The sequence below is a fragment of the Amborella trichopoda genome, chromosome 1, assembly GCF_054954075.1.
Source record: "Amborella trichopoda isolate Santa Cruz 75 chromosome 1, AtrichopodaSantaCruz75HAP2 v2.0, whole genome shotgun sequence".
Classification (NCBI taxonomy): Eukaryota; Viridiplantae; Streptophyta; class Magnoliopsida; order Amborellales; family Amborellaceae; genus Amborella; species Amborella trichopoda.
In genome coordinates this window covers 54,474,205-54,498,944 of record NC_142336.1, presented here as the reverse complement: position 1 = coordinate 54,498,944, position 24,740 = coordinate 54,474,205, and the positions used below count along the sequence as shown (strand labels likewise).

The 24,740-nt window shown below is 36.2% G+C and overlaps 2 protein-coding genes across 10 annotated transcripts; one reads left to right on the top strand and one right to left on the bottom strand.

The window, feature by feature from the left end:
• Positions 1-1,500: 1,500 nt before the first annotated feature.
• Positions 1,501-19,567, bottom strand: LOC18434754 (ARM repeat superfamily protein). Of its 6 annotated transcripts, XM_088874475.1 has the most exons (20): positions 18,425-19,567; positions 17,077-17,614; positions 16,304-16,558; positions 13,270-13,361; positions 9,437-9,647; positions 9,162-9,343; positions 8,790-9,032; positions 8,043-8,215; positions 7,092-7,185; positions 6,891-6,947; positions 6,235-6,363; positions 5,334-5,621; positions 5,175-5,244; positions 4,731-4,835; positions 3,306-3,467; positions 3,090-3,218; positions 2,887-2,988; positions 2,712-2,791; positions 2,061-2,575; positions 1,501-1,984 (listed from the first exon to the last, which is right to left on the bottom strand). In XM_088874475.1, exons 1-12 carry the CDS (start codon positions 18,917-18,919, stop codon positions 5,418-5,420), a joined length of 2,673 nt encoding a protein of 890 aa, XP_088730601.1. In that variant the 5' UTR covers positions 18,920-19,567; the 3' UTR covers positions 1,501-1,984; positions 2,061-2,575; positions 2,712-2,791; positions 2,887-2,988; positions 3,090-3,218; positions 3,306-3,467; positions 4,731-4,835; positions 5,175-5,244; positions 5,334-5,417. The 6 variants fall into 6 exon arrangements, with proteins under 6 accessions (XP_088730601.1, XP_006844880.2, XP_088730612.1 ...); XM_006844817.4 differs by lacking the exon at positions 5,175-5,244 and having other exon boundaries at positions 5,553-5,621; XM_088874486.1 differs by lacking the exon at positions 5,175-5,244 and having other exon boundaries at positions 5,553-5,621; positions 8,821-9,032.
• Positions 19,568-20,757: 1,190 nt separating this feature from the next.
• Positions 20,758-24,385, top strand: LOC110007322 (uncharacterized). Of its 4 annotated transcripts, none has more exons than XM_088874450.1 (4): positions 20,758-20,949; positions 23,265-23,390; positions 23,472-23,962; positions 24,101-24,385. In XM_088874450.1, the coding sequence occupies exons 3-4, from the start codon at positions 23,590-23,592 to the stop codon at positions 24,106-24,108; spliced, it is 381 nt and encodes a 126-aa protein (XP_088730576.1). In that variant the 5' UTR covers positions 20,758-20,949; positions 23,265-23,390; positions 23,472-23,589; the 3' UTR covers positions 24,109-24,385. The 4 variants fall into 4 exon arrangements, with proteins under 4 accessions (XP_088730576.1, XP_088730567.1, XP_088730584.1 ...); XM_088874441.1 differs by having other exon boundaries at positions 20,758-21,009; XM_088874458.1 differs by lacking the exon at positions 23,265-23,390.
• Positions 24,386-24,740: the final 355 nt, after the last annotated feature.

The window sequence follows — 24,740 nt, the reverse complement described above, 5'->3', positions numbered from 1 at the left end:
AAAATGTTTTGATGATGTTGTAGCACATTATACTCTTATTCTTTTATTCAAAAGAGGTATTTGGGAGGATTTTGTTAACGTGGCATTTTGAGATCCACTTTAGAATCAAAAGATAGAGTATTTTCAAAGATAAAGAAAACTGAGACGTTTGATCTAATAACCAAAAAATCGGAAAGATTAAGAAAACTGAGACGTTGAATCTGACCAACGAAAAATTGGAAAGAACAAAGAAACAGAGAAGTTGGATCTGACCACCAAATAATTGGACGTTTCAATGCTATTTTCTTCAAGCACAAATAAAATACATATAATTTTCCCTCTACCCTTTTGTTCGAGGTGAGTCACTAAGTTGAGGACATTTAAGTCTCCAAGTTTTCGGGTGCTAAAGATACTTTTAGATAGGGTATTTCCTAAGGTTATGAATAAACGTTCTCTTGGCTTTTGAGTAGGGTCTTGCCTAAGGTTTCGAAAAAAACGCTTCGATTCTGAGAGTATTATACATTGGATACTGGACGGTTGTCGTTTGGGATGGGTCGTTTAGACTAACATAGTTTTAAGGATCCTATGGTGGTCAATGGACCACAGATGGGACTTGATTTTGTTTTTTTCTTTAGGGAAAAATAAATAAATTATTGAATTTTGGTTTTTAAAAATTTAGACAACATTTTGAATTCTTAAATCGATCTAAAACAATGTTTTATTACATTAAAACTCATAGAAATATGATTTCGGGATGAATAGGTCTGCACCCCGATTTAGCAAGGCATTGCACAAGTCACCCACCAATTCCGATTCAAACCAAGCCAAATCCAGTCCCATTGTTGGAACCTTGATATCTGTAATGTAACAAATGGACGATGCGCAAGCTCTCAACAGAAAATAAGGAAATGAATCATAAAAATAATGGACAACAATAAAACACAGAAAAAACAAATCAAAGAGTTAATATAAACAACAAATAGTTTTGCAAATACATAAACTACATAATAGTATGAACAAACATCTATAGTTTGAACGTGCAGCATGCAGATAGAAAACTAAACACAATAAATACCATTCACTAAATCAGCTGCAAAGGACGGCATTTTTCTTTGGCATCGGTAGCCGTAGCCAGAATTTATTCATTGTTAAACTGAGGGTCCAAAGGTGTGATAAAGATCATAACCATCGCACTAACAAAGCAAATTCAGTTTTCAAAATCCGCCGCCAAGGCAGTAAATAAAGCACTAACAAAGCAAATTCCATATGCTATATAATGATGAGGGAGTAGTGTGCATGACCTACTCGGGGCAAATACAACGTAGACGCAAACAAGGCAGAAATTTGAGAGTCGCCAATAGGCCCCAAACACCTTGACTCGAGATGGAACAATATCGTCGTGGTACTGAAAATACAATAGCTTGGGCCAGCAAAACAACAGACAAATTTTTTTGAACAGATACCACAATAGCTGTTGTACATTTTTTAAAGTTCATTAACATTACAAAAAATGCACATCAATTTCTTTTTTCTTACCAATAAATGGAATTTAGTAATTGCAGAATAAGGGTACAACTATACAAGCTCTAAGAACTCTTGCAATTCTGCAAAGATGCCACTAATCATCATGGTACAACCACAGATAGCTCAACAAAGGCCAATCTGGACGCTTCTATAACTTCAAAGAATAGGCCCCAGATATCTAGTAGCAAAAAAGTATACATATCTATAATAAGCCAGGCCCTACAAAATCCTGACTCCTTTATCTCATGATAAGTAACCAAAATTCAAACCCTAAGTGCCGACCCGCCTTACGCTACAAAGCAGCTCATTCTACAAAACAAAGATATGATTGTGGCTTTAAAGCATTGATAAATCTTGATAAAGCAACCCCGCAACTGATCTGAAGAAAGCCTTAATATCTCACTCATGCAAATAGAGTCTTTACTTGCAAATCCGTTGGCCCATTACATTCATAAATTGCCTGTTTAAAGCAGTCGAAGACCTGCACAGTAAAAGTATTAGCACACTATATAGACACTGCACGTTCAGCCAATGAGAGAGAGAGAGAAAGAGATAACCTTTCTTTGCAAGCTCCGTGATGGGCTAAATCAAAGAAAAACTACAGGTACCCATGCATATCAGTGGAATTTCTAGTCTGGTCCTTTATGACTCTTTCCCCATGGGATTGCTCGTCTTCTGCAGTCCTGATTTCTTTTGAACCTTGGAAGATGCATTATCCCTTTTGAACTGGGGTGCAGCTTGTACGAGGTGTTTTCCATTCTTTTGTGGCCTATGTTTGACATGGTTGCCTCTATCTAGCCTCCCGTTCAAGTGCTTACCTCTGCTGTTCTTCCCACCTCCACGATCATGTTTCTGTCGTTTAACTTGAGATTGGTCTTTGAGAGTTTGTGTCATTTTGTTCCTCCAACCCTTCTGATTATCGTTATGAGCAGACAAGCTAGAATTGTTTAATTCAGAATTACTCTGTTTAAATCTCTTGTGTGTTTTTCCTTTCTCTTTTACTCCAGGAGCCCATGAACCATTTCTCTCCTTTCTCGAAAACCCATCTTTCTCACGAGTTCTTTTCGGTCCCCTACAGAAAACTTATTCGTGAAAATGACAGAAGATTTCTCATATATAAACCATTTCACTCTCTAGCAACTAAAGAAAAAGAAGAAATAACATATAGCCTGAAAGAGCAACAAATTCTTTGTAATAGAAGTTCAGACCTTTCAGGAGTAGAATTGATTGGTTTTGATGAATCAGAAGGAATACTGACTACTTTGGAATTTGTTTTTCCCTGACGTTGCTGTTAAAAGATGAGGGTAGGTCCAAGTGAGAAGTGCAAAATATGAAGAAATGAAATTAGCAAAGTTGGTAAAAAGTACCCATCTGCTAGCATACCTCAATAATGCTTTTGAGTGTCTCCTTGTATTTATCTGGTGTGACAGACCTCACAGAACCAAAACCACACTTTCGAATCAGGATTTCTAGTATTATCCAGACCTGCCAATGTATAATTGGTTTAGTTAAGTTTATACCCATATACATAAACATACACACACACACACACACACACCTCCCCCCCCCACACACACACACAGAACCTTGGACTTAAAATGGTTTTTGGAGTCAGATGACCATGGCAGAACTCCATTGACAATATCCAACAATGGCATCTTCAGGTCTTTGGCTTGTAAGCATGTCACTAGAACTTTAACGAACCCCAAAACTGCCTGTTTCATGCACGATCAACTTCAAGCAAACCACTCTTTTAAGCCATTGTATTCAGAAAATATAACAAGAGCTAAAGAAGAACTTACCTTGATCACTTCCCTGGCTTTGCTTTGAAGCAATGCTAAAACTGAAGGAAGCAAATCAGGCACAGAAAAACAAACACTAGGGTTCTCATATATCAACCATGATAGAGCAGCCACCGATGCGCTCATTACACGCGGAGTAGTCCCAGCAAGACATCCCATGATCTGAGAAGAGAAAAAACATGTGCAGGGTAACATTCGTTTAGTTTCCTCTCTTGAAGAAAAGCAGAGAAGATGTGGCATGAGTTATCAAAATTGAAAATTTCAATCCGAATTTTGCATAATAGATTTTCTTGGAGAGGCAAATTGTGTAAACCTAGCAGCTAATAAATTTATCTACTGTTTTCTGTTATCCAAAAATCAAATGATCACATAAAGTGAGAAAATTACATCCAAGTAGAACAAATGAGATAGAGAAAACAATCCATGAGTGCTATCTTAAGGGATTTTACAGTACATTCGAATTTAATATATGCCCTTGCAAAACAAAGTCAAAGATCAGGTAGATCATCCTGCCAGACTTCACACCAGGATAGGGTCAATCTATGCATGTTATCAAGTGTCAACCAGAGAAACCTGGTTTCCTGGAGCTTTTACCAGTTGCATAAAGCCAATAATAATGCAAGTAAAAGCTCTAAGTCAACACAGTAAGGTATGACACGAGAAGTATCGAAGGATGCAGAACGCAATGGACTGAATAACAAACAAAAGGACTCCTTTGAAGTTACCTCATTGTACGGTTTTTTCCAACAAGACAATAAAATCTGACATAATTATTACGCACACTCAGAAAAAAAATGCATAAATTATTTTCTAGAGTAACAGTGGCTAGTTCACAGAAAAAAATGCATAAATTCTAGGGAAAATTTTGTATAGATAATTCCTCATATTATTTCATGGTAGACCATCTTTCTGATTTTTTTTCATGCGGCATAAAGAAACCCCAAAAGATTTCACTGTACCCCCTCATCTCTTATCTCCCTCTTTTATTGACTTTTGATCATAAAAATTAGGCCCAACAAATCTTTTTATACCATTTCAACCCAAAAACCTTTTTAATGGGAGGAATGGGGAAAAGAGGGTTAAAAAAGTTTTTGGTTTAAAATGGTATAAAAAGATTTGTTGAGGCTAATTTTTATGGTCAAAAGTCAATAAAAGAGGGAGATAAGAGATGCGGGGGTGCGGTGAAATCCTTGGAGGGTTTCCTTATGCCTCTTGGAAGAAAAAATGAAGGAGGGTCTACCATGAAATAATATGAGGAATTAGGGTTCTATACGAAATTTTCCCTAAATTCTAACATTGTGGTTGTAAAATTACTATTTAGTTCCTACCATTAACCATGAAGACAAGAATACAAAAACTGCCTAGAAGATATTGATCTGTAGTATCTAAAGATGTCCATAATAACCAATTGAAAGCATATCTTACCATACTAAACAACCGCTGAATTGGGTCACCAGAAGAACAGCTCCTCAAGCTGCAGCTTGTCTGGAGAAGCACATCATAAGCTAATTTCCTTGCTTCTTTATTCGACTGCAGAAGCACAGAACAAGAAGATCTCAATTAGCTGCTATTTGGGCTTTCTATGTAAATAACTACATGCAGAACCCAAAGTTGAAAAACCTCATCATAAAAGATAACTCAAGAACAAGCTCTCCACTAATAACATAGGAGGGAACGTCAGATGCCGTTTTCCTTAGTTAACAGCATTTAGGAAGGGTTAGAACCCATATCTTTTACCAAATCCATAACATTCTCTTGATAGTTAATACTCTGTTACCTCTCTTTGGTCCCCTTTTACATTACTTTAGTCATACAAAACACTGCAATTTTTAGCAGCCATTTGCATTCTATCTGGAAAGGGATCCTCACCTCTTTCCATCCCTACAGTATGGAGTTCAATCGTGCTCTGATACTAACCCATTACCGCCTGTTACATATCCTGCTGCCAAACGAAGCCTCAGTTATATTTGCTTATTTGTTGCTTTCTCTTTTTATTGTACTTTGATTTCCATTTTGTAAAGTTAGTACCAATTAAAGAACAGGAGAAACTTGCGTGGTATCATAGAATCATGTGCAGCTTATAACTAAACTTATAACTCGAGTAATGCCATCTCAGAAGCAACCACACGAAAGTAAGACCTGTTCCTTAGGAATAAAGAAGAAACACAAAAAGAGTAAGCAATGAACTGCATCAAATAGGGAGGAAAATGAGTTACAACTTCCAAAACATCCCCAACAGAAACTTACATCCTTCAGAGATTGTATGATCTGGTTGAGAATTAATAAAGCCCTGGTACTCATGTTCTCTAAATTATTCTGCACATGGCATAAGAAAGCTTCAGGATAACATCGGAAATACATTCTGAAATAATTCAAATGCCAAGAATAATGTTCCTCCAAAAATAGGCTTGACTGCATATCGAGTTTCAAGTAATTACCATTACTAAAAAAAGGTAAATTAACAATATGATGCCACAGTAGAGATCATAAACTCTCTGGGAATAGAAGTAAAAGATAAATTTGCCCCAAAAACAATGCATGTTGTATACATTACATGATCAAGTTATGACTATTAACTACATGTTCATTTCAATCAGTGACATACAGCATAACGTTAGGAAGGTTATGGTTAACAGCAAGTTTATCATGCTTCTGGAAAAGTGAAACAGGTTACCAGCTCTCAGAGCATGCAATTTGCGACTATATAACATTTCATATAACTTCTTGCAGTTGAAATTCACTACCGATTTGTATTTAATTTAGGACCCTTTTCACAAGTCCCAGACTTATGGTGATGACTATTATACCTATGGCCACAATTAAGAACAAAACATTGGATATTTGAGAATGATTCATGGAAAGCAATGGATAGATTTAAAGAAAAGTTTTCACAAATAAGAGCTACTGATAAGTAAAATGGTCTTCTGACCTCTAAAAGGTAAACCAATATATGATGGAAACAGGCAAAGTGACTTTTCTGGGCAGCAGCAGATGGCTTTGCACCAAGCAGAAGCTCAATCAGTTCATCTAACCTTGTTGAACAAAACCAAGTATGCTCCTGCACGTTGTAGCAAAATACTAGAATATGAGACAAGAGAGTATGAAAAGATACCAATCACTATGTGATGGCACGCATACAATAATCCAATGGCTGGAAACCCATAGTTCATTGGGTCACCACTATGATGGATAGTGAAGGAGAAAGTGGGATCCACCAGAACAGGGTATGACCCAAATGGTGGTGCCCTCAGTCTCAATAACTGTCCATTATTCCATTATTTCATTGGTTTAGCCCTACAATTCCCCCCTGTATAATCCTTTAAGGCTCATTTGGATGCCACCTAACATGCGTTTTGGTGCTATTGGCCCGGCTTTTTTAGGAAACAGCCAGAATGGGTTTTAGTGGCATATTTGAATGCCAAATTTTGCCCATGTTTACGTCTACAGGCCCCACTAAAGCACCACCGCTTTGTGAGTGAAACTTTAGAAAATACCAATTTTAATCCAAAATGCAAAAGCTTTTTGATGAAACTAAAAACGAAATTGACACAACTTAAGACATCAACCAGTCATGGCAAAACTAACCTTCAATAATTTGCCCAAAACACAGAATGCCTCATGTTGACAAAGTTCATTATCAGCCTAGACACCACCACCATGCAATGTATTAAGAATTTAAGATATGCAAACCACACAAACACAAGACAACAATGGTTATAAAAGAAAGAAACATGAATACTCCTGACACAATGTAGAGGAAATGAAACAACATTCTCATCCTCGTACCTCGAGAGCAGACTTGACATGATCAATTATCATATTTACACCATCTTCATCAGCTCCTCCAACAAGCGAGTATGCTAGCTGAAGCACCTTGAGCCTGCAAGTATGTGCCATATCCCAGTTCACTTGTGAGGTTAATGTCTCTTTCCCAAACCAAATACTGTTCATGCATACAGTTTTACAATTTTCAGATAATAAAATACCAGGTGTAATACTACTCCCAACATAAGCTGTTCCAGATAGCAGAGTAAAACTACAATATTATGCATTTATGAGAATTTAGGAATGATCAGTTGCTTGGTGGGTATTCCTCAAAAAAAAAAAAAAAAAAAAAAAAAATTAGTTTCTTGGCACGTAGGTTCGAAGGTTCTTTCATTCAGGTGCATGTTTTGAATAAATGATTCAGGCCTGGGACAGCTAAGGATTTCTTAGTAGATCATTTTACCGCACCTTATGAGCAAAGAGACGGTCCCTGATAGTGTCTTGGTCACTTCTCTAGCAGATCGCATACAACAACATATTATATGGAACAGTGGAGCTAATAAATTGCCAAAATAAAATATACCAGCTAGGGTACAACATGCAGGCATGCACAACATGATTTCATGTATTGGAGAACAATGCTCCAGAGAGAATGATAACCCTAATTGCAGAGCATGCCATTTTTAGGTATCCAATAACTTGAATAATACTGTGCTAAAATGGAATATAAAGAAAAAAAAATATCCCAGGCAAATTGGGCCAGACTTAACTAGGACAAGTGGCTGAGTGAACTAACTTCTGGCCTTGAAAAGACAAAATTTAATGATTAATTCTGTGAAATACATGCAAAAGTCACAAGGTTCAATGACATCCATATTAATCTCGCAAGCACAATCCGACAAACAAATATAAATTGTATCCCAACTCCATTCTCAATCCTTAAACTTCTGTTGAAGATAAGCAACAATTTACCTCTTTGATGGTACATCTTCTCCTGACTCTTTATGAATTGGTTTGGTAATAGAAACAATTGAACTATTGTTATCTTCAGCACCATCTGTGAGCTGAAACTTCTGTACAGATTGAACAAAAATCTTATTGACCTTTGAGCCATCCGTAATTGAAGCCAAGCACCCAATCACATCCTGAGACAACCAAGTTAACAAAAATAATTCGATAAGTCACTGCTGTAAACAAAAGAAGTGCTTTCTCAAAGAGATTTTCACTAAGAAAATACACATCAAAGATTACTAAGGGAGCTCATTTCAAGGGGCAAAATATTGATGTAAATCAGCCAATATCTAATAACCCCACATAAACTACACCATCCCCATGGACATGGATAACATCCAACATACTAACATAAGATAACAAATCCAAAGTATTCAGATATTTCCAAAATAAAAAATCACACAAATAGCTAATGAAGCAGCGCATAAATATATAGGGTACATAATGGCATAATAATTTTCTTTTTCTTTAAAAAAAATAAAAAGTATATAACAATATTAGGAATGAAAAATGGGTAAAGGATCCTAATCACTCAGTCCCACCGTAGTAAACTGCATTTTAGGGAGTGCATCTACATAAGCTTCTAGAGATAATGTCAATTATAAAGAACAAGGACCTTTCAAGTCTACTAGGAGATGATTTTGATCAATTATGCAATCAAATCCATTCAAGAATGCAAAAAAAAACTATGTCGGATGTAAGAAGAACCTTCAAACATGTGTTTTCTGCATGAGTGGACCTGAAAAGTAGACTAGAAAATGCCTCAATAAGATCCACAGAGAATGATGACAAAGCCTTGATATTTTTTGATGCACGCTTCTTTGTATACAAAAGCTTCACTCTCCTAACTTCCATGTGGAAGTCGTCCGATATGAATGAAATGGACTGACTTTGACTATCATTTGCTTTATGGATCGCATTAAGAATATCTTTGTTCTGGTTCACCAGTTTCTGCAAAACACAAAAAACATGAGAATGTTGAATACAATGATAGGACATCATGGTAAAACATGCATAAGATGAATTCCCATGCACATAACAGAATGGCGATAACTATTATCCAACAGAAATAAAACTAACCAGCAAAGCTAAGGCAATGATCTGATGAATATTTGGGTTCTGATTGAGGGCATCAAGCATTAACGTTGCCAACATTGTAAAACTTTGGTCTGTATCGACTGGATAATTACAGAATGAAGGTAGCAAATCCCATAGGCAATGGGTATAAGATTGCAGTTCTTGCACAAGAGATGACTTTGGAGCTGCAAAGAAAGAGTCTAAAATTGTTTAGAGCTGAAAGACAACAAAAAGCATAGAGCCAACGATAGAGGGGTATCATATCCTGAAAGATATACCTTTATGACTAATTTTTTGAAGAGAATTTGCAAGGGGAACTATATGCTCCACAAAAAATCTTAACGATGCTCCAATGGTATATTTCTTCAAGATGGGAATCAACCATTGGTTGGAAAATGACAGTTTTTCTTCATCTAGAGTAAGAGGTGTGATGGAAAGGATCATCTCCGGACCCATAGCTACGACAGCACATCCAATGCATGCATCCAGCTGAAAGATTATATTGAAATTAGATAACAGGAAATTCATTGGTTAGGGGAAGATGGAAGAAAGTTTCTTCACAAATGCTTCAAAGAATAAGCTAAACAAAAGCACAACCCACTCAGCATGCAAAATCTGATAGGCGATAAACCAAACAGATATGATGTGCACATAGTTTCCAAGTTAGACACATAAAGTTTAAACAGCAGAAGACAAGAAACAAACAAAACAAAGATCCACCAGATGCTTGTCATAGAAATCCAAAAAGAAGCCTTTATGAACTCCATAATGGTGGAATCGAAACGTGCAGCATATGCTTCATGTGTATGGAGTCATGAAGAGACACTGGACTACCTACTAATGCATAGCTCCTATTTTGCATTGATGTTACTTCCTGGATTGGTTTAAGAAGGGTTAAATGATGATAAATTCGGTAGGAAACCTTTCAGCTGTTGGTCCCAAAGACCATTCCGCAAGAGAGATTGTGTACTTTTGCTTTTAAAAGACACCACTTATGAAATTAGCATATACATCAAGTCAGACCAGGAGGTGTGGACCAGCATAGACTCGAAGGGAACTTACTCAAGAGAACGAAAAAAAATATCAGGCCCTCAACAAGTGAGTCCTCCAAAATCCAAAGTAAGCTAAGGAGTCTGCCAAGTTGTAAGCCAAACTCAGGACGTGTTGGTATGATTTGAGAAAATTGATAAAGAACAGTAAAATCAGTAAACCTCAGGCCAAAGACAAAAAATAATTAGAAGAAACCTTGGGTTTTCCCAGCCAGAGTTCCAAAAGCCTGGGGCTTTTCCTTCCTTTTTTATAAAATACAGTCATGTGAATGACTACTCAAGGGTCCCACATACGTCTTAAATAACGTTTATTTAATTTCTCAAGGACATTAATGTCCATACAATGAATAGAATGACCAAAAAGTCCTAACTTAATCACAAAATTTACTTACCCAAAAAAGCTTAATCATAAAATTTATAATGATAATTTTACCCTAAACAAAATATTCCACAAACACTAAGTATTTTTCTAAACAACTCCTAAAAATCCTAAAACTACAAACAAACAAAGAAAAACCTAAATCCATAAAAGACTAAGAAACCCCAAAAATAAACCATTAAATTAGACTTAAAATATACATCCATTGAAATTAAAAAAAAATTAAAAATAAGAATAATTTTGTGCTGCATCAATTCCCCTAGTTGGAAAAACCTATCCTCAAGTTTTTAAGTAGGCTCAGATGAATCCAACATCAAAACTAGTTTCTTCTTTGTTAGCTCAAATATTATTCTTAGATGGATCCTAGTATTTATAGCAAGGCATTGATACAAATTTATCAAATTCGACTATCCCAAAAGTCGCTTTGAAAATTGAGTGGAAACTTCAAAGTAAATTTTCTAGCCTTTAGAGCCTTTCTCGACCTCTATTCCATTATTGACTGAATCCAGGGCTACAATTTTCAATTTATGAGTCGACCATGCTTCCTCTGTGCTACTCTGATTCCAATGCCATAAATCTCTTGAATGCTCAACCTTATTATTCTTGAGATCCTCAAAGGCCATCATTTTGATCAGTTTCCCTGCTGCATTCTCTCCACATTCTTCACGAGAAAAATCCTCTTCCAAAACATGATCATCTTTATCTTACTCCTTATCATAGATCGGATCTCCTAAGATATCTTGTTTTTCATCTGAGCGTGTATCGAAGATTGCTGGTGAATTGAATCTACATCCTGCTGATTTTGGATACAACCTGTGTCAAAATAAAAAATATTGAAAACCCTAGAGTAATGTCCCCTACGTCAAAGTTTTTTATCACTTTCACTTTCCTCTTACTCGATTCTTCACGCGGAGTGCGGAGGTGAAGAGGGTTGTACTCAACAGCTTCTTGGGTAGAAAGATCATCATCTTGCCAATGAATGATGCTTGCAAGTAGTTGTGCAAGCTGTTGAACTTGCCTTCTGAAGTCCTCAATCGCATCATCTCTGAGATCACAAAGTGGATCTACAAAATACCCCTTCCACAGCCCCTTCTCGTTGTCATGGGTTCACCGAAACCACAAATCCTTGGCAGAGAATCAACAAAGCTTCGCTGAAATCAGAAAGATCTAAGCTGAATTGGCAAAACTCGGCCCAAAATCAATAAACCCTAGAAGTGGTTGTAATTTCCTGGCCCTGTTATTGAAGACACCTTACCAAGTTGATGTGGGAAAATTGATAGGGAACAGCAAAATCAGTAAACTTCAAGCCAAACACAAGCAATTATTAGAAGAAACCTAGGGTTTCTCCCCAAACACAGCTAGGGTTTGAAATGCCTGAGGCTTTTCCTTTCTTCTAAAATAGTCATGAGAATGACCACTCAAGGGCTCCCCACACTTTTTAAATAATGTTTATTTAATTGTTCAAGGACATTAAATTTTCATACCATGAATAAAATAACCCAAAAGTCCCATCTTAATCACAAAATTTGTAATGACAATTTTACCCCAGATTAAACAAAATATTCCATAACTTTTAAATTCTCTTTTATAAACCCTTAAAAATCCTAAAATAAAAAATAAAAAAAATAAAATAAAATAGAACACCTAAAACTTAAAAACTTTAAAAATAAAGCCTAAAATTTAAATTAAAATATATATCTTTTAAAATTAAATAAAATTAAAAACAAGAATAATTTTGTCTTGCATCATGGCAGGGAAGCTATCTATCAATGAGAGTCCATGTCCTCCGTAGTTTATGTGATTCTCCATGGAAAGGTTAAAAGAGAGGTCTTGTTGAGTTATTACCCCCTAGAGACTTTCTAGGGACTTTCTCACAGACTTACAAAAGTGGAGCACCATTTTAGCTAAATCAAATGGATACCACTTCTTTTGAACAAGAACTATAGCCAATGGCCCATCTCTCGGAGCTAGGATATAATGCAAAAATCATGATAACCAATATATATATAAGAGGTAAGTACATTCCAAAGTGACAACTGTTTACAATGTTAAATATTCTGAAAGCACTTCCAGTTCCAGTTTCCACTGAGTGCAAGCGATGTTTCTTCCCTCCATCAAAAGGAACTACCCAGCAATTGACAAAGAAATAATGCCCATGTTGTCTAGATTTGAGATTAATAGTGTCAATATTTACCTTCAACTCAGAAAGGTCAAAAGATTTAGGATCCGAGGAACCAATCCTAGGGAGGGAGTTCTCAATCACAGAGCGAGAAAAAAGGGAAGGCGTGATCATTTAGGGCTGAGCAAAAAGGTGCAAATGAACAAATGAGATTTTTAAACGACTGCATTCAACTGGATGCAATGAATTTTGCACCTTCAGAATTAAAATAATATGAACATAATCAAGAAAAAGCCACAAGTGAATTCCAAATACGAACCTTCAACATAGATTTTAATTTATTTCTGACATGTTTTGCAAAAATATATGTATATAGCCGACCCCAAATGGCTGGGAAAAGGTGCTGATGATGATGATGATGATGTGGTGCAAAATACAAAAAGAAATTCAAACAAGCAAAAACCAACATATAGAAATTATAGACTTCCACAAGCTTTTGCTATTAATGACTATTATAAAATGTTACGATGTAGGCCAGATGATTGTCATCCAAGTTATTTGTACCTGCATTTTGCAAGGTGCATCTTTATCAGTGCTTTTTTCGAACTTTGACAGCTTGATAAGGATTGCTTTCATCCAGATGAATGAAGATTCCGCTGCATAAAATAGAGGATTTACAAATCAAATTTTACAGCAGTCAATTATTGTGTATATTTACAGTCTACAAGATATTCAACCAATATATAAATTGATGAACATCTGTAAATAGGGCACAAAATAACAAAGAAATATATTAGAATAAAGGAAAACTTATGAATAAATCCCATTATAAGATCTAAAGATCACATATTTTTTACATTTTTGCAAACGTCCCACTTTTGTCCCTTTTTTTTTTTGTTTTTTTTGTGGGGGAGTTTTCTCCCCAAGTTACCCTTGTTTCAAACATTAGATGTCCAAACCCGGGTTTTTATTTTAAGTGTGAGAAGGGTTTGGACATTGGGTGTTGAAATCCCCTCTTTTATTTCCTTTGTAATTGGAAGATGAGTTTGGACATTGAGTATCCAAACCCATTTATTTTTTTCTTTTTTTTTGTAAGTGGGTCAGTTTTGACATTAGGTGTTTGGACATTAGATGTATGAATACATCTCCCACTTCAAAAAATGACAAGTGGGCAAGTATGGAAACCCAATGTTCGAGCTCCCCACTATAAAAATATATAAAAAAGAATGAGTTTAGACACCCAATATCTGAACCCATCTCCCACTTACAAAAAGAATAGAAGAGTGAATTCGGACACTCCATGTCCAAACCCATTTGCCACTTAAAAAAATTTAAGTGGGAGGTTTCGGACACCCAATGTACGAACTTACGACACAAAAAATAAGAAACAGAGCGGGTGTGGACATTGGCTTACAAAAAACAAATAAGTGGTTTCAGGCACCCAATAAGCAACCCATCTCCCATCCAAAAAAAAGTGAAATTTATGCAAATATTCCACAGAATTACTGTTATTTAAAAGTTCCCCTTCAAAAATATATATTTACGTTCATATCCATATTTTTCAAATTTTTTCCTTAATGTTTCTCAATAACCCTAGTTAGGTACTTCAAGGTCCTAAATATACAACTTAGGACCTCGAAGTACCTAAGTTATTTGATTCAATTTTTTCTTTTAACACATCTACTTTTTTTTCTCTGAGTCCTACGAATCCATACATCAGCCCCTCCTATTTCTTACATTTAATAGTAACAATTTCTTTCGCATTCATGTCTCACCCAAAAGAAATTTAGGACCTTGAAGGTCCTAAGTTCTTTAATTTAGGACCTTTGAGGTCCTAACTTGTGCTAGGAGCCACTCTATGGCCACTGAGGTGGCTCCTAAGTTCCAGAAGGAACTTAGGACATTCAAGGTCCTATTTTCTTTAATAGAACCTTCAAGGTCCTAAGTTACGCCATAAGCCACCCCATGACAGCCGGGGGTGGTTCCTAGGTTCCATAAGGAACCTAAGAACCACACTATGATAGCTATGCTGTAATTATGCTAGGAGCCACCCTATGATAGCTATGGTGTAATTATGCTAGGAGCCACCCTATGATAGCTATGGTGGCTCCTAGGTTCTAACAAGAACTTAGGACCATAAAGGTCCTAAATTACACCAGAAGGAACCACCCTATGATAGCTAGGGTAGGACCCTAAAGGTCCTAAATTACACCAGGAGCCACCCCATGACAGCCAGAGTGTCTCCTAGGCTCTAGAAGGAACTTAGGCTGAAGATTGTTTTGCTAACAATCTGAGAAACTTAGGACTTGAAGTTTGTAAAAAAATTTGAGACCTGGGAAGAAATAACAAGCAAGTCCCAGCGTTTGGTTTTAAATAAACATATATGTTTTTTAATAAACTTATGACCTTCAAAGTACTAACTTTGGAGGTCCTAAGGTTGTTGAAGATTGCTTTACTAACAATCCGAGAAACTTAAGACCTTTAAGCTCCTAAGTTTATACAAAAACAAATAAGTTTATTCAAAAACAAAACCTGGGATTTACCTGTTTCTTTGTCCCAAAAAAACCTTAGGACCTTCAAGCACCTAAGTTACGCTAGAAGCCAACCTATGACAACGTCACAGCAGGGGGATTGGCTCCAAGTTTCTAGACAGAACTTAGAACCTTAAAGGCCCTAAATTACACCACGAGCCACCCTATATGACAGCCGGGGTATCTCCTAGGTTCCAAAAGGAACTTAGGATCCTAGGTTCCAAAAGGAACTTAGGACCTTGAAGGTTCTAGGTTTGTTGAAGATTGTTTTGTTGACACTCTAATAAACTTTAAATAAACAAGTGCTTTCCAAAGTTGAACTTTGGACCTTGAATGTCCGCCGTAGGGACAATTTGGACATTTTAGAAAATAATAGAAAAAAGGGGTATGAATGTAATAATGGAAACTATGAGTGAATTTCTAAATAATGGAAATTTATGGGCATCTTGGCATAAAATGTTAAACAAGCGATCTTTTATTTTTAAAACAGGATTGTGAAAGGGATAGATTTGCAAATTTCCCTCAAATGAAATAGCCAAAATTGAAAATTAATAAATAAAAATTGATGATTTATCCTCAAGAAAGCATACTTTACAAACACAAACGTCATGGCAAGATTAGACATAAATGTCACACTCAAGAAAATAACAATAGCCATGAAGACTAACATAGGTACAAATTCAAAAATAAAGTTCTAGAGCGTACCGCAAAAAACCTACTTTAGAATAGGAGAACAAAAATATTTTCCAGCAAGAACACAATTGTCAGTCAAGTGGCATAGGAAGCTAGATTTGGATTCTAATAACGAGCTAACACAACTATGTTAACAAGCAGCAAAGTAGGGACAAAATAAATAACTGTGATACCCAATAACCAACGCTTCATCTAGTTCTTCAGAAAGAAATAACACAAAAGCAGGAATATAACCGAACCACGATAAAGGAGAAATAAGGTAGCAGAATCATTGTTACATACTGGAAAAGCCATGAGATTCTAGCAGCCCAAAAGTGTTTATATTCAGTTATTTAAAAAAAAGGGAGAGAAAAAGGAGGACAAAAGATGCAAACCAAGCATAATAAATAGATCTGAAACGACTGCCAAGGTTGGAATATTGGGGGGCCCAGCACAAGCATCAAGAACACTCTCTATTGCAGAACACAAAGACTTTAACGTGGTTGACTCCTTTTGATTTAAGGCCTCTTTATCCGTTGTTAGATTCACTTCTCCCAGAAAACTACTTTGATTGACAATGAGCCCAGCCAACTCTCTAACAATCTCTGCTGCTTTCATGGAAACATTCTCATCTGGACCACTTAATTTACCTAATAATTCCAGAAAACATCAATTGGGAATAAGTTAGCAACTGTGTTTGATATATGGCAAGTTATCAACAAACTCACAGACGACATGGTAACTTAAATCAATTGGAAAGAACACAGCTGAGAATAACATTTTGTAGCTTCCAGATTTCTTTAATACAACTTCCTTCGGGTTTTAATAAATATTTCATACAGCTTAATTAATCAACCCAAACAACACTCATTTATGGCATAAATCAATGGGAGCATTGGTAATAGTTCAACAGTGAAACAATATAGTTTCTGCTAAAAGTAATTCATTATGAGCCTTATGGGTAGACTACATAAAAACTGAAAACACAGGATATAGAGAAAATCATTACGCATGAACAACATCGAATCAAAAAATGTTCTTAAGTAAATAACCAAAGCTTTGCATGAATGCGCTCAATTTTCATCTGATGTGAACTTGCGAAAAAAAGTTTGGAAGGAAGAAAGGCTGCAAATATAAGAGTACTGAAACAAGGCATTCACACTCATACCTGCCACTGAACTGAACACCTGAGGAAGCTTGGAAATCTCGACTTGTGGTTCCACAACATTGAGTTTGCTCAAGCCACTTCTCAGCAAAGATGATGCAGTTATGACAGTGTTGATAGGATTCTTCTTAATAGAACATATATATGATGCTAGGGAATCTAGAGTATGCTTTGTCTCTGAAGCAAAAGTTTCAGATCTTGAAGTAAATATAGCATCTAAAACATCAAAAAGGTGTCTTGTAATAGGTGTGAACCTATCAACCAGGAGGACATTCAACTCCAGTAAAAATTTTGAGATGACCTTTCCAGATAGCAGGGGGATAATAAGTTTCAAAGCATTCAGCATATGTAGGACCTCTAAAATCTTGTGCTTTTCCTCTTTTTCAGAAGTGCGGAAAGTGTCACTTTGAATCAGGTCCCTTGCCAATAGACGGTGGTGCTCAAACAATGATAAAACCTCTTTGCTTGCCTTCTTTGTAACACTGGAACTATCAAAAGATTTAAAGGCCTCCTCAACAAACATTAGTGCACTCTTTCTCACCTGTATATGGATGAAATGAGCAAGGAAAATTAGAGGACGAGCAAACACTCTGTTAAAACTTTATATTGCCAAAATTCAAATTCAATTTATATCCCTGTGTTTCCTCTTCATTTCAACAATGAAGCAGATAAATAATTTATGCAGTTTGGCATGTACATTTCAGTTCCCCATAAATATACTATTCGATCCTTGTTTTCTGCAACTACCATGACAAAGCATAGAACCCTAAACAAGAAATCATAGAAAACAAAAATGAGAGAACAAAGACACCAGAACTAAATGCAGCTTGGAATATGGATTTCAGTTTCCTACTATTATGATTTCCAATTTTATGACATAAAGGGCCCCATTTTCCTATAAAAGCTTTGTGTCCAATAACTGCCATGAGTAACAAGAGTCCAGAAATCAAATTACAGAAAACAAAATTAAGGAAAACAACACAAACCAGTAGAAAAAGTTAGAGAGAGAAGAAATTGAAAACTTTGCAGGTACATAAGCATCGAATTCTAAGAACTAAGAACTGAACAAAATAATAGAAGACAAAGAACGAAATTTGATATAACAAGTCATGCTTTTCTCCTTGAAGTCACCACCATGAACTCTTGAACTAAAATTACAGGAAACAAAAAATAGCAACCCACCATGAAGGATAATTATTGGGAAGGAGAAGAAGCAGAGCTGCGCTTTGCATGCACAAGACCATTAAAATAGAAGACTTCTACCATCATAAAACCATCAAAGACTAAGAACCCTACTACAATCACATAACAAAGCGAGAGCATGGACAACAAAAAGCAAAGGGACCCATACCTTGGGTCTTTTATCAAGTGAAAACGAGAGCAAACTCTTACACAAAGGCCCAATTGATCCCCAACTCGAGCGATCACAAGCTCTAGCCAACAACCCAACGCACTTAACCAGAGACCTAACAGTCGAAGTCGACAACCCCTCTCCCCCAGCTATCTCTGCAAGCAAAGTCCCCGCCTCCTTGGCCCTAATTTCACTGAGTCCCTTCACGGAGGGTATAATGGAAGCAAGTAGAGTAGAGAGAGCTGTCATGGCTTCAGGGTCTCGTGCTCGGCCTGAGATGGCGGCCATGGAAGAGGCGAAGTAGGAGAGGGGAGAGAGGGGGAGGCCTTCTTCTCGGGTTAGTGCACGTATGGCTTGGGCCATGGCGCATAAATGGCGGTGCTGAGGGGCCGAGGAGTTGGCGAAGCGCCTGGTTATGGCGTCGCATACGTCGTCTTCTTCTTCTATGGAGAGTGGCGCGTCGTGGCTCGGTGATGGCTCGGTGTGGGCGCCCATCGTGGCCTGCGCGCGTCGTAGGGTTGGAAAGCGGGAGATTGGATTTGCAGTGGCGGGGTCTCGTTCTTGAGGGGAGGGCTTTGAAGCCTCACTCTCTTCTCTACAAATATTTATTGAGCATGTTATATGAAAGCAGAGGTCTTCCACGATCAAGGGGAAGTACAATAACCTTTCCCTATTTTCAAGCTTTATATTCCTCTTTACACCATAAAATTTATACACTTTTCATTATCCAATCGTCCATTCTGAATCGAGGGTTAGGATTGTGGCAATTACAATTTCATGTCTTTGTGTTATTTTATTTTTAATTATTTTTTATAAATTATATTTAACACCAAATTTTGTATCTTCGGTCTTGAACCACCTTCCTTCCCATTAACCAGCCGAGCGGCCCGTCTTTGATTTGATTCTTCTCGAAGAAAGCAGGGAAGAAGAGGGTTCTCCCTCTTCATTCACCGTCCTCTTGAAGAACTCCAGCATTATGGTAGTAGAGTAGCCGATCTGATCTCGCGCACGGGCGGATAGAAATGACGGGTGAGGGTAGCTTGCCTCGCCGACGGGCGGAGGATAGCTTGCCAGCAAAGGATGTATGGTAGTGTTTTGTTTGATGAGAACAGGTTGACTGCAACGTTTTTTCACTGCGCAACTGGAGGGAGACAGTACGGGCTTTTTGCTCTATTAAGCTCGCACTAACGAAAAATATAAAAACAAATATTTCTAATCAAATAAAATGACCAAAATACCTTTGAAAGATTCAAGGGGTCTTTTGGTCATTATATTTTATCAAAAAATTATTTTTAATATTTTTTATAGGTACGCTCGAATGAGAAGATGACACGTACCAAATTTCATATTCATATAATTTGTATAAAAAAAATATTAAAAAAAAAATACATTGAGACATCGATCTAAGATCAAATAGTGAGTGACTCTTTTGATCAAAATTGGACAGCTGGATGGTAAGGGAAGCATAATTTTTTTATATTGTAGGGGAAGTATAAAAACCTTTCCCTTTCTTAAACCCCAGTAAATATCATAATTGTGTACCTTACCTTTTTTTTCTTTTTTTCTTTCTTTCTTTTTTTTTTTTAGTATTGAAGGATACGGTTTTGTATAGAGCCCAATATCTAAACAATAAAAGTAAAGCACACCTTCAAATGGTATTAAGAAATGTGGTTTAAATACTAAAAATCTTTGTGATAGCCTTAAAATATTTTTTATCTCTAATTATAAAATTTCAAATTCAAAAAATAGTGTAAATCGAGCAAATCTATAAAAAATCTTAAAAACCGGCAATCCAAAAATGTATTACAAGATGCACTATTTCCAAAACTTGAAATCTATTTTTCTCTCATGTTCATGCATCTTGATATTGACATCATACTTAACAAGTCAGGGAGTATCAATATATCGGCTCACTATAGATCGTTTTTATTTTAAAAAATCGGATAAAAAATACGGATCGGCAAAAATGCTTTATGTAAAGATATCGCAAATATATTGGACTAGGCTAAAAAATTCAAAGTGAAAATAACGGATAGGTTAACTATGCTAACTATGCACCAAACTAATTATTTAGTCATGTTAATTTGAATTCCAATTCAAAGCTTGTGCCATACTAACCATTTAGTCATGTAATTCAAAGCTTGTGCGTGTGCACCATAGTAACTATTTGGTCATGTTGATGAATTCCAAATCCAAAGGTTGTGCATGTTTCTTTTAGGTACTTACCCATTTACCCATGATATGTGTTGTACTTACCCAAACAGCTAAATATCATTTTCTATACTTGCCCAAAAAGCTATACTTTTTAATAGAAAAAATGGAGCAGGGACAGAGAAGAGAGAAGTGGTTGCAGATAAATAAACAGAGAGAGAAATGAACACAAAAGAGAGAAGGGGGGTGACCACAGATCTCTCAGAGATGAGCACTGAAGAGAAGGCACAAACACAGGCACGTGCAGAGGTTTTTTCAGATGGTGTTGTCTTTTGAAGCAGATGGTGAACTTGTTTGTAAAGAAAATCAGATGGGTACGTTGCGCAGAACTCAAATGGTGTTGTCTTTTTGAAGCCAACGGATTGTTGAATCAGGTTTAGGGAAAACCCTAATTTTTTTCCTAATTTATTTTGCCTCAATGTAATATTCTTTGAACTATGTTAAATTTGGGGATGTTTTAGCTATGTTAAATTTGAGGAATTTTTATAGTTAATGTTGAATATGTGCTTTGAAAGTTCTCTCTATCATACTGTTCTCTTTTTTCCCTAATTTATCTTTCCCTAATTTTTTTAAGATGTTAAATTTGGGGATTTTTGATAATTATCTCTATCTATGTTTTTCCCTAATGTCTGTTCTCCTAATTTCTTTGAGATGGTTCTCTATCAGTGGTTGTCTTTCTCTCTCTGTATTGGAGCTTGATATCGAGATATAAAGAATGATTGATAACTAGTAAATAAATTTCCTAATCTATTTTCCCCTAATTTCTCTATATGAGTGGTTCTCTTTACCCTTGTGTGTGTATTGGAACTTTATATTGAGCACTATAAATAGGGATTAATACCTAGTAAATAAATCATAAATAAAATGTGATATTAAATGAGATTTAAATCAAAAATAAAAATAAACTAGTGGTCAACACACTATGAAGCTGCCATACAATAAAGACTATAAATCTCTGTGAGCATTCAGTGATTTTCTACAATAAATCAGCAGCATGTACAATGAGCCCGTTTTAGGATTAAAAAGAAAAAAGGAAAGAAATAAAAGCAGGAAAAAGGTAAAATGAACTTTTTTTTTAATGTATAAAAATGAACTTTTATAAAACAGGAAAAAGGTAAATAAACATTCCAAAAAAATAATAATAAGATGTTATTAATACTAAAAAAAATTTTGGAACGATTTATTGTAAATATCAAAAAATCGCATTTGAAACTTCTTCATTAAAAAAAGCGATTTTTTGACGCTCTTTTGAATAATATGCAGATGAAAACGATTTTAAAAAAAAAACTCTGAATTTTTTAAAAAATCACATTTAATACAGCGATTTGTTAACTATGGTCGAGATTATCAATTTGAGGATATTTAGGTATCAAAACAACCTCTTTTAGTGAAGTGAACTTTTTGAGGTACGCTCTAATCTAATTGTTTGGAGCCTCAGCTCTATATAAATTTTTTCGTATCTCAAAACTTGTAGAAAATTGTAGTTTAATTTTTAAAAACTTTCAAATCAATCATCTCAACACTAGGATGGGCCAAAGAATCAGCGAGTCAACCAGTTGGATTTAGAATTTTTAGAATTTCAAGTGCACTTCATGTAATAGAAACGGGGTACTATTTTAAGAATTTATTAAAAAGAAGATCCAACTAAAACGGAACAATACATATTTAGTTTAAATCAAATTTCATGTTTATTTAAGGTTATCATATTTTTTTGTTTTCAATTACTCGGTGTTTAGTGCTTTAGTTTGAAAAAAAGCTTGTATAAGGTTGCACCTCCAAAAAAATTATGGAAAGAACATTATGCAGTTGAAAAACCCTATGATTAATCATTTCAACCTCAAGATGTATGGATGTAAAGAAAAAAGAATTTCAAGTCATAAAAATAGTGCATCTTGAAACAAACTATCTAGACCATCTATTTTCAAGATTTTTCAGTGTTTTTAAATCTATCATTTTTCAATCCTTGCAAGCCTTCTATACCAAAACTACATCTTCCTAATACTAGAACTACATCATCGTTATCATCATTATAGCATTTTCCTAATAATACTAGAACATCTGTCTATAAAATTTAGAGGTGCGCCTTACAAAAAGATTACAAAACTTTAAATTTTTTTTGTAAAAAATATAGTTAAACTTTAATTCTTTTTACCTTATTGATACCCAGGTCGAATTAGTCATGATGGGACAGCCAGTGCCATGTCCTTGAACTCAAATTTGCTATACTACATTTAAAAAAGGGTGCAATTTGCATACGGATGCATCCATAGGTGTAGAGGTAAGGTGCACATTCAAATTTTATCATGGTATATAATTTTGATGTAAAATGTTATTAGGATTATCTCAAAATCTATTTTTATATCTAATTATAAAATTTTAAATTTAAAAAATGGTTAAAATCAAGTAGATCTATAAACATATGAAAATCTTGAAAATAGACAGTGTCGATAATATGATGTTAAATGCACTATTTTTTAGACTTAAAATCTTTTTATTTTTCATAGTCATACATCTCGATGTCGGATGATCAATCAAAGGGTTTTTCAACATTAAAATTATCTTTTCCAATGGATTTTTGAGGGGCATCTGTAGTTCTACATTATAAGTGTATCTGTTGCCCTATCGCAAGGTGGTGGCCAAAAAACAGGCGAAGAAAACTAGGACCAGGTTTGATCCTTTGTTGGTAGATCCTCTAGCCATTGTCCAGGTGGAGCCTGAGGAACAACCATTGGAAGCTTTGCCTCCTGTTGAAGAGGTGCCTAGTTCACAACTTTTGGACTCGGGGCTTGCTTTGACTAGTTCTGAGGTACTGATGCCTTTAGAGGCTCTTCCACAGATGGAGGCACGCAGTTGCTCTTACAGGGTCCAAGTTCTGATGCAGCACAATGGGGTAATAACAAAAAGGAGCCTATCTCTGTTCAGCCGCTAATGGATGCACCCCACAGTTGCCCAAGATGCTGGATGACATGGGAATTGATGAAGTGCCACTCAGGGTAGTTTTGGATGAAATCAAGGAGCAGAGGAGAACAAGGGTTGTCTGTAAGAAAGCCCCGAGTATTGGTAAGGCACCGACAGCGGTCTCTCCGGCCAAATCTTCGTCGGCGGCAAAGAAGAAGAAGTATGCGAAAGCGGGTACTTGCTATTTTGCACGTCTCGAGGCCAGGAGCATACTCAAGAAAGGACTAGCACCTGCACTACCCTTTGGAGATCCGATTGTTGTTGATTTGTGTTCCTCCTCTTCGAGCTCTACATCTAGGGATGATGATCTCAATGAAGCCGTGCTGCTGGAAGAGCTTTACTTCGATGCTGGCCCTGATGGTCCTGGAGGTTGTTCCTCTACCCCACCCACTCTTTGATTTATGAATTTCTTATCCTGGAATGTTAGGGGTCTGAGTGACCCCAGAAAGAAAAATAACGTTTTGGTTTTTAGTGTCTAAGTTCAAATCCATACTTTTGCTCTTACAGGAAACTAAATTACCTAGCCCTACTGTTTCAGCCGCTAGGGAAGTTTGGGGTTCTGGTGCCATGGGTTTTGTGGTATTGATGCAGTTGGTGCATCAGGGGGCTTATGGGTCCTGTGGGATCCTCTGATTTTGCATAATTTTGAAATTATTAGTAAGGATAGATTTTTACTGGTGGGTTTTATTGGTCCTAAACCGGGCTTTTCTTGGGGCTTTATAAATGTATGTGGACTGTATGTTCTAGCTCTTAAAGAAGCTTTCATGGATGAGATGAATGATGTTTCTTTTCTTTTCCAGTAGTGGTGGTGGGGGGTGTGGGGGAGAGATTTTAACCTTATTCAATTACCAGATGAGTGTTTAGCATGCACCTCAATAAACACCTCAATGAGAAGGTTTAATAGATTTATTGAAAGCAATGCTTTTATGGACCTTCCTATTATTGGATCAAAATTTACTTAGTCTAATAATAATGTTAACAATTTGGCCATGTCCAAAGTAGATCGGTTTTTGGTGTCCATGGAATGGCTGGAGGAATTCCCTTTAGCATCTGTTAAATCTCTTATGAGACTTTCCTCTTACCACTTCCCAATTATGCTCTCAACACATTACAAGGGGTGGTACGAAACCTTTCAGACTTGATTTGG